The 11,175-nt window shown below is 32.0% G+C and overlaps 1 protein-coding gene across 1 annotated transcript; it reads left to right on the plus strand.

Moving 5' to 3' along the window:
• Positions 1-288: 288 nt before the first annotated feature.
• LOC125676445 (uncharacterized) lies at positions 289-3,368 on the plus strand. The gene is made up of 5 exons (XM_048914308.2): positions 289-419; positions 523-692; positions 1,984-2,176; positions 2,270-2,404; positions 2,703-3,368. Exons 3-5 carry the CDS (start codon positions 2,041-2,043, stop codon positions 2,909-2,911), a joined length of 480 nt encoding a protein of 159 aa, XP_048770265.2. The 5' UTR covers positions 289-419; positions 523-692; positions 1,984-2,040; the 3' UTR covers positions 2,912-3,368.
• Positions 3,369-11,175: the final 7,807 nt, after the last annotated feature.

Below are 11,175 nucleotides of genomic sequence, written 5' to 3' on the forward strand. Positions count from 1 at the left end.
CACTTTTGAAATCTACAAGTGTGCTTGAAGACCAGGAGGAAAGTGGCGATTCTGGAAATGATGATGATGATGAGTAAGTGCAACAGTTCTAAAATTTTCATTATATACTATAACACTAACAACAGCATATTTTTTTTAAAATCTTGTGAGTGATCTGACTTGTATCAATGTACCAGTTAAACAGACACAGTGCTTGCACTTTTACAATTCATACACCAGAGAAAAGCCTTGATTAATTGAAAATATACATTATCTTGTGTTATTAATTTCAGGAATTCTAATCCAGCGCAAGTTTGTCTGCCAGATCGAGATTCACAAAATGTTGACCATTCTCCTCAGACTCCAAAGCTAGTTTGTCCATCACATGTAGATTTACAGGAAATGGACCTTGCTCTTCACACTCCACAAGGAATAGTCAAGTAATTCTCATATACTTTCATGTGATACATTTAATTTCGTTCATATATATTATCATATTGTGAACTTTAGTGCATTCTCATTCTATGTGGGCATTATTTATAGTGAAACTGCACATATAGACAAAGTGTCAGGAAGGTCATTTGGAAAAGTCAAGATGAAAAGACAGGGAGTGGCTGTTTCAAAGAAGCTGAAATTTAACCCAAGAGTAAGAACAGGAATGAGAGTTTGTGCTGACCATGGCTGGCAAAAAAGGGGATTTGATAGTCTAACAGGTAAGAGAATAAATTATAAAAGTGTAATGTGGAATTCTGCTGAAAACTGTATAAATTTTCATTTTACGCCATAAAACATTTAAACATTCAACAGGCCATACATTTTTGGTCAGCAAAAGTAAGTATGGCAATGAAGTTCTTAAAACTGTTATTAAACATCGAACTTGTTCGGTTTGCAAATGGTGGAAACGAAATAGACCTGGACAAAAGGTTCGCAATCACAAATGTGTCTGGAATCACAAAGGTTCATCAAGACAGATGGAGGCTATGGCTGGGATTCAGGCGATAAAGGAGATGATGTCACAAAAGACACCAGTTGAAGTTATTGAGGGTGATGGAGACAATACTGTGATATCAAGAATTGAGAATGAACTGGGTGTAAGAATAAAGAAAAAACTTGACCGTAACCATTGTGTAAAAATGTCACTAAACATTTATATGACTTGAAGAATAGTAAAGCCGCAAAGATAAGCAGTCAGGTGATTCAGCACTTCACAAAATGTATCAAGTACATCTTCGCTAAAAATCAAGGTGATCCAGATGGCATGCGGGAAAACTTGGAAGCATTAGTGCCTCACCAGTTCGGAGACCATACCAAGTGTGTTCCAAGGTTTTGTGGATACAAGAGAAGACCAGCTGTGACATACTTGCATCGAAGTTTACCGTACAAGACATCACTGAGTGACCCAGTTTTGAAAGAAAAACTTGATAAAATCTTTGAACCCGTGATTGCCAAAGCTACCTTGTATAGTGATTTAGGGTCCAGCCAAGCTTGCGAACATGCTAATCGATCAGTCAGTTTACAAGCACCAAAACACTTGCATTATTGGGAAAGTCAAACCCTTGACTTCCGTGTAAAAGCTACTGCAGCATGTATGAATGAAGGTCGCAAATACTTACCGGAGGTAGACAAGTTTTATGTTATCTTGAGGTGTTTGTTGAGTTTTGTTCAATTTCCTGTTGTCAGTTTTGACCATTTTTTGCAGCTTATTTTTGGAAATTAATATATATTACTAACAAAAACTCTTCGATGAATGTGTATATTTTCAAAGTAAGAAAACCTTATTTACATTAACTTTAGGCTAATATTTATTGTTATATATGAAAGGTGAAGATAACGAACAGTGATGAATCTCATAATTCATAATTTTTGTATTACTCGAAAAGAATGATGAATTCTTTCTTGCTCATTCTTATCTGACAGTTTATATACTATTACTTTTAGGTATTTAAAAAATTGATGAAATCTTTCTTGCTCATTCTTATTCAATGTATTTACTATTACTTTCAGGTATTTAAAGAACACGGATTATCCCCTGGTCATCATACACTGAAATATTCGGAGAAGATGGACATGGAAAGACAAAAGAGACAGGAAAGATCAAAGTTGCCTGGAAAGAAGCGCCGTCGATTGGAATCGAAGCAGGAGAGAATTACCCAAAAAGGAGCCAATGAAGCAGCTGAAGGAGATACATATCAATCAGGTAAACAATAACTTACAAAGTGTTAGTTTATGAATAAATGTTGAAATTGATTGTTTGTATATTAGAGATACATGTATATTCATATTTCATCAGAAGTTGGACTTTCTGACCAAGTCGACATCCAGACTATTCCTGATGCAGTTCCCAAACCAGGATTCACCAAAGTCGACCACCTGAACGAAGTTCAAGAGAATAGGGTCATTATCGACCTAGAAACTACAGGATTGAGTAAGAGATATTATAGACTTCCACATTTTAGCTGACCTTAGCTGAAAGCTCAAGTGAGCTTTTCTGATCGCTTGTTGTCTGTCGTCTGTCTGTAAACTTTTTACTTGCGAATATATAAGGAAAATCTATAAATATGGGCCAGGGTGACTCAGGTGAGCGATGTGGTCCATGGGCTCATTGTTGGAGTTTTGAATACCATTACCAGTTCTGTATTTAGAGTAAATTACATGTATATAGATAGTTTATATCAATATGTATTTTCATAAGTTTTCAATTCAATTTTATGGATCTTTTTCAGTTCAGCGTGGACTAATGCCTCATATCACACAGATTGCTGCACAAGTTATGGATTCTGATGCCGAGTTTTCATGTTATGTTTCACCTAAAGTACCCATCAATGAAAATGCTGAGCAGATAACTGGGATATCCTGGGATGGTGAACACATGACTGTGCACGGAAAGCAAGTGGCAACTGTATCAATAACAGAAGCACTTTCAAACATTTAAATTTTTTTGAAGAACATAAGCAATGTTGTTTTGATTGCACATAATGGAAGAGTTTTTGACTACCGTGTTCTATCCTATGCTATATGTAGAGTAGGAATGATGAATGAATTTTCAAATCATGTTTTAGCATTTGTGGATTCTTTGTCATCATTGCGTTCAAAAGTTCCAAAACTTGGTTCTTATAAGCAAGAATTTCTAGCAGAATATTTCTGTCAAGAATCTTACAATGCTCATATGATGCAGTTGATGATGTCAAAATGCTAGCAAAGATTTTGGGTGCAAGTGGCATGACAAAAGCAGATTATGTAAAACATTCTTATGCATCAAATTGTCATTTTTTACAAGAAGAGTTCAATCTTGCCAAGGCCAAAAATATTGGCACCCTACATTGTCTTGTTGCCAGTGGTGTACTCAAATTAGCTACTGCAGAAAATATAGCAGGCTCTGGTCTAAATCTACAACACTTGAAACTTGTTTGGCAGAGAAATGGTGAAGATGGTCTGAGAAATATTTTTACTGCAAAAAATTGCATTGAGAAACCACGTGTTACCAAAGATAAAAAGTTGTTGGGAAATATTATTCCAAAGCTTTGTTCATTTTTTGAACAGTAAATTTGTCATGTTTTATAAGCATGTTTTGTGTTTGACACATGTAAAGTTGATACATTAGCTATTTGGTCCTTAGATGTGAAAAGTAAACTTTATATGATAATGAGCATTTCCTGATGATTCAAGGTCAGGTCGATGTTAGTGACATTTATCATTGTTTTATTAAGAGTTCCTATGCTTTCATTGTTTGAATGATACATTTTTCATATGACTGTTAATTTTTTTTTCAAATTGGAATGTTGCATCAAAATGTTTCAATGTTAAGATTTTTGTATTGGGGGGTGGGGGGTGGGGTGGGGGGGGGGTTGTTCAACATAGCATAATGTAAGTTTTCTATGGTAAATGTCTTTATAATTGTGGTAAACAAAAATATAGGGATTGAACTTCATTTGCAGTACATTATTTGTGAAAAGTTTACATTATTTTTTTTAAAAAAAACAGTGATTTTGTACATTTCGCCATTTTGCACTTGAATTTTTGTATTGGGGTGGGGGGTGTTCAACATAGCATATTTAAAGTTTTCTACGGTAAATATCTTTATAATTGTGCTAAACAAAAATATAGGGATTGAACTTCATTTGCAGCAAAATATTTGTGAAATTTCTGCATTATTGTTTTTTAAAATAGCAATTTTGTACATTTCACCTTTTTGCACTTGAATTTTTATTTTTCTATTTCTCATGTTTTCTCATAGTCAGTCTGTCTTTTTTATGTTAGAAGTGTTTTATAATAAAAATTATGCTATAATAAAAGAAAACTTTAAATGTCTATTTATTTCTTATTTTATTTCATTATTTGAAAAAAAGTTGCAGCATAATTGAAAAATGTTGGGAGATATAAATAATTGATAATATAAGGTAATTTTGTGGTAAATTTTCAATGAAAAACATAGATATAACTTTTCACATCAATTACGGTCATAATACACACCTTGATTTACATTTTATAAAAATCAGCTAATGTGGGTCGGATACCTTAATTCCAAAATACATTACTATTTCGGAGTAAAGTCTCCGCAGAGACCCCCTTATAATCTTTACCTAGGGTGCCAGGGGCCCCCTGGATTAGATGTATATAGGCATAGGCATACATATACATATATATAAATTTATACATATAAATATCTACATATAGAAAACACAAACATATATGCATACATACAAACATACACACATATAGTATACTGTTATATAACAAAATTTATTAACATGTTATGGCAAAAAAGGTTGTCATTTTTACCAACAACACAACAATATAATAATGTACATAAAGAACCTGAAACTGTCATATGCGGGGTTAACAATTCAAAAGTTCATATCACAACCCCCATGGCAGCACTATAGGAGGACAGGACCCCTCCTCATAGTGGGAACTTCTTGCAAAATACCAGTATATAAAAGGTTCATTACAAAATTTTATTTGATATAGAAATATAGTTGATTGTAATCAATTCAAATTGTTCAAAATAAACTCACATTGAAGCATAGTTAAAAATGTGTATATACATATATTTGTCAGAGGTTTCATATTAGAAAAAGTCATACCTGCAAAGGTGTATAAATTACAATTTGTCTTTAATTTCTTTCATAACTTTAGCATATTTTTTATCCTGAATTTTTGTGTACACTTCTGTATAAAAATTCAATTTACTTTTTATGTGATTACATATTTCTTGAGGATTTTCGTCTTTGTTATCTAATCTACAGTACATTTTATACTTGTATATTTTACAGGCAATAAGAGATATTATGCTATTCAAAAAGAGTGTCTTTTCATTGTTTTCATAGTAAAATCCTATCACAATTGTTTTCCACGATATATCAAATTTTAAAATTTGTTTAACAATGTCCCATATATGAGAAACATTTTTACATGTTAAGATAAGATGTTCATTGTTTTCTTTAACATCTCTGCAAAAGACACAAAAATCATTCTTTACTATTTTCCATTTCTTCAGCAATTCTCTGTTACACAATAGGTTATTTAACAATTTATAATTAAATTCTGATATACTTCTGTCTCTTATGGATAAGATTTTTTGTTCATAAATAGATTTCCAAGCCGTTTTTGGTATTTCAAAAACCTTTCCGTAATATGATTGGTGTAATGGAGGTATAAATTTTTCATGGCAAAGAATTTCGTAAATCAACTTTGAATTGATATCACACACTTTAACATGTCCTTTACATAATAAATCGTATGATGTATTCCCATGAAAAATGTTTTCGTATCGTATATTTGAAAATTCATAACTTTTGAAGGTTTTTGTTATGACTGTTTTTATAATCATATATTCACACATCCATTTTTTTATTTTTTTTTACATATAAGTTTGTCATCAAACCATTCCAAAGGTTTTATGCCATTTTCATTTACAATATCATTCAAATATTTAAAACCGCTCCTCAGCCAATTATGAAAAAATATTGGCTTGTTTTTGTACATAAAATTTTTATTACACCACAACGGTTCTTTCAATAATGCATTCAGATAAAAAAAAAAAATTATTTTTTTTTTTTTTTTTTTTTTTTTTTTTACATTCGTTGAAAAATACAAGCATTTCCTTGTAGAATAGAGGAAAATGTTCCATTATTTGATAATCATTTGATTTCGTAATATTTGTTTTACATAGATATTCAAAATCAAAGTCTCTTTCTTTGCACAAACTATCTACAAAAAAGAATAGAGAGTTTCTCTCGCTTGAAATCCTGTTTATCCAAGATACTTTTATGGATTTTAATTTCAAAGATACATCGACAATTCCAATGCCTCCCTTTAGGACACTTCCAATCTGTGTATTTCTTTTAATTTTATCTCTTTTGTTCCATATATAGTTATATAACAGACTTTGAAATTTCTTAGTTACTTCTTCATTTGGAAAGCTCAGAACTGATCCAACATATATAATCTTTGATATTGCTAGGCTATTGATGACACAAACTTAACCAAAAATGGTTAGTTTTCTTTTTTTCCATGATTCAAACAGTTTTTCTAAGTCATCTACAATTTTTGTCCAATTGTTTTTATAACGTATTTCTTTGTTGTGTCCTATATAAATTCCAAGAGTTTTTATGCTATCATTGTTTACGTTAACATTTCTAATTTGTTTATAATGATATTTGTGAGGATCCGTTAATATACATTCTGTTTTTGACATATTTAAATACATACCCGAAACATTGCTGAATTTTGCTATAACTTTTAAAGAATGTTTTAGAGAGGATTCATCTTTAAGAGGAAGAGTACAGTCATCTGCATGTTGTATAATCTTAATATTTTTAGTCATTCCTGGTTTTTGAAATCCATTAATATTTGAATTCGATCTAACATTTACCGCTAATATTTCTATAACAAAAAGAAATAATATTGCAGAGATGGGACATCCTTGTCTTATACCTCTCTGCATATTGCATGTCAATAGTTGTATCGCGGGGAAAATGTCATAATATGTTCTCGCTATTTATTGCCGTTATCTAGTATTCAAGCTGTATGTGTTTTAATCTGTTTGTCAGAGACCCCCCCCCCCCCCCCCCCAATTTCTTCGATAATATATGTCTCATATATTTATATATAATATGTGCACGAAAGACTGTAAAGTAATCTTTACATCACTTTGTGACCTTGATATCACCCCCGATGTGTACAGTCATTTGGAATAAAGAAAACCAACGCATGTACATATCGACTCGTTACAGGTGAAAGATGACGATATTTTATTTCGACCTAGGCATATTCAGAAAGGTAACTAGTTGCAGATTTAGGATTTTGATACGTAAGGTACAATATTTTGCCTCGATTAGATACGATTTGGATGTGAATGTGGAAAATGCCCAACATTTGAGTTGAGATTATGGAAATTGCTATATTTGAGAGGATATTGTACCGATCCGTATCACTCTTTAAATTTACCATATCTATGTCGACATATCAAGCTCAAGCTGCAAATGATTTGAGTGCATCTTTCACCTGTACCGAGGTGGTAAACAACTAACAGTCTAGCGGATAAAAATAGCTCTACGTCACTTGTATGACGACGTAATAAGTAAGCAAAGGATTTCCCCACGTGATACGATTTTTGTTAAGGTATAAACGTATTGACAAACGAGTTTTACTAAAAATATGCGACGCTTGAAAGAATTTTACTTTTATATGAATATGCTGTTATTACTTGTTATTTTACTCGGGACACCTTAACCCCGCTGTGTAGCATCAAATTTCAGAATTGACTGTTTATGTCGGAGAGAATCCAACGGAAACTAAATTAGCGCTCCCTAGCGGTAACAGTTATTATCGCGTGTCTTTACCAGACTCTCTGCTCGTCGGAGATTTACGGAGAAAGCCAAGTGTCTGGTTGAACGAGACTACTTTTTTCAGCTGATGAAGAGGAAATCACGTGACTCATATGTGTAATCATTGGAGCGAGCTCGTCGCGTCGCTTCGCGACGCGAGCTTCGCTCGCTATTAGAGAGTTTATAACTATAAAATACACAGTAATTCACTTACTCAATGACTGGAAGATTCTCCTTAGAATATCTGCATCAACTGATTCAACTCCTGTTCTCGATTCATGTTCAAAATGTTGTTTACCGGTATAACATCATGGCGCCTGTCATGTCAATATCAACTTTCGCGCTCAGCATATTGTGTGAATCCCACACCCGACGCATTGAACCCGATCTCTATTTGCTATGCATAGAGCCGTAAAGCCCCATGAAGACCTACTTTGGTATACAGCTTAGATTATTCTAACTTAGTATCAATTAGCATTCCACAAACCAGAATAACGTACCTGGATAAAATCCTGATATGTAAAGTATACGATATAAAGGGGAATTTTTACCACTCTCATTTCAACTCACAAACCCAGTATCTGAACTGTAATCAACAAATATACATGTAAATAAAGAAAAGAAATCTCTCTCTCTCTCTCTCTCTCTCTCTCTCTCTCTCTCTCTCTCTCTCTCCATTTATTTAGATATAGAAATTTTTTCTTCACATTTTTTTTACTCTTTGAACATCTACAATTCAGACGATGATATATCAAAGGAAAACCATTGTAAAGTACTATGCAACCCTGTTACTGTAGTTCATGCTAGAAGTTTTTGTGAATTTTTACATGAATGTTTTGAATTGCGCACCAAAAGTAGAGTGCTATAACTACATTTAATTTATGTAATATGCAATACTAAATTGCATATATAGTCTAATATCACAGGTACATATCAAATATATACTTGTATTTACATATATGTAAATGAACTGTTAGTAATTAGTTTATTGTTATTATATATCTCATATTATGTAACATGATTGTATGCCAACAAGCTTGGTGAATCAATAAATAATTGAAATAATTAGATTAAAATTCAGATACCTGTGCACTTACATCAGCTGTGAAAGTGATGACAACCATTTTTTTTCTCAAAATCTCTCGATGATATTGAAATACATATTGATGACTAATAAGAACATTTATTTTTATTATGTACAAAAACAAGAAAATTAATCCTAATAAAACTACGTTAGATAACCGCTTTTAATGTAAAGAAATATGCTGCACCCCAATCAAATAATTTCTCATATAAAAACAAAAACAGCGAATACATTCTGCTGACAGCATGCAAAGGTAACTAGAGAATAATTATACTGTCTTGCAAGACAATAATATTCAATCACCAAAATCACATATTCATTTTCAAGAGGTTAAAAGGTGTTTGAAATAATTAAATACAAGTGTAATTATTACTTTGATATATAATATCTATTATAGGGCAACTTTCATTGAATTCAATATTTGGTGACAAAATGACCGTTAATTCCCATTAAGACAAGAAGATGGAAGGGGTGCAAGAAATGTTGCATATGTTCTATTATAGAAAATGTTGTGATGGATATATTGAAATGGCTCTTTTATTCTAAATATTCAAGAAAAAGTCGTGAACTTTGGTGCCCTTACTGTTTCAGTTCTAAAATTTTAAGAAAAAAGTTGTGAACTTCTGGCACACGATTCTGAATACCAACGAAAAAGTTGTGGTGCACTTCTGGCACACAGTTTTGATTCTGAATACCAAAGAAAAAGTTGTTGTGCACTTCTGGCACACTGTGCCACTAGTGGCACACTGTGTGCTGCCAGTGGCACACTGTATGCCGCTAGCGGCATTAGCTGCACACTTCTGGCAAACAGCTCTGGCACACAGATTTGTTTGCCGCAAACTTGCGGCAAGTTTGCAGCAAACTTTACATTTTGGTAAGGGGTATGACATGAAAGAGAAAACAAACTTTAATATAGAAGTTTATAGTGCATTGATGGAGTACAGGTGGCAATGAATTATGAACTTTATTTTATATAATTCTGTGTGTATATAATCACATGATATTTAGTATTATGTGATTATATATAGTATATACACACAGAAATGAATTTCCGATTCGTTTATATTTCCAATAAAGCATCCAAAATATTTGTTTACATAATTTTTTTTCCATTTTTGGTTCATGTTATATAGAGCAGTTTTTTTCCCTATAGATTTAAAAAATGTGAAGTGAGAATTTGCTATTAAAGTTTTAAAAAATTAATATTAGTGTGATATCTTCATTTCACATTATCTACATTCAGGGATTTATCAAGGTTCCTTTTACTACCAGTAAACGATACCTTTCCCCCTTTGACAACAAATGAATATAGTTCCACAGGCAAAAATTTCCTTTGATTGTAAAAACTACACAAAGTATGTGAATTTTAACAAAAATCATTTAAATTACATGTATATATATATTCTTTTCATTTTCTATGATTTATATCGAAGTCTTACAATATTATGATAATCAATCAATTTATATGCCTTTTTGGAGATATTATTATTTGAGGATGTCCCCCATTCCGCCCCTTCCCTGGAAGTTACAGATTACATTATCAAAAAATCCCCTTAAATATGAAATGGGTATAAGTAAAATGATAACTACTGTTTCATCTAAAACTTGGATAAAACCCTGTCATTAATGATTAGTTTTTCTTTATTTGATAAAGTATGAAAATACAAATGGAAATGTCCTAAAAAATAAAATCTTGCCTAGGTATATCACTTTTAGATTGAGGACATTGATTGAATCAGTGAAGGAATACAATCTGCATTCACATCACACATTCTACAAATTCTTTTATTTTTTTCTAATTGTGATATTTTGTCAATCAGTATTTACAATTTCTTTTTCATATCGTCCACCATTCTTCCTAGAGTATATGACTCAAAATTTCAACATTTCCTAATATTTTTTCTTTTGCGTGTATATATGTTCAGGTATATGTAGACAGTGCATTGCCAAAATCTCAGAATTCGAAGGACATTTGTTCAAAGCAGAAAATTCCAAAGATTGGCGAACATCATTTTTACCTACAAGTTCAAAAGTAAGTAACCAGTTTGTTAGTCTTTATGCTATATAGATTTGGTAGGTAAATTATTGTATCACAGGTTCATGGGAATCAATACATTTCCATGTACTATGAACAATATTGGGCAATACTGGTTGATTGAAAATTATTTGGTCATTATAGTATGTGTTATTGGTTAAAAATGTTAAGTGGCCATTATCTTGATTATGGTAAATACTGTAATTCATAACATGCACTATCAGTTTATAATATACTTGTAAGTCATA

Source organism: Ostrea edulis, chromosome 3 (assembly GCF_947568905.1).
Source record: "Ostrea edulis chromosome 3, xbOstEdul1.1, whole genome shotgun sequence".
NCBI lineage: Eukaryota > Metazoa > Mollusca > Bivalvia > Ostreida > Ostreidae > Ostrea > Ostrea edulis.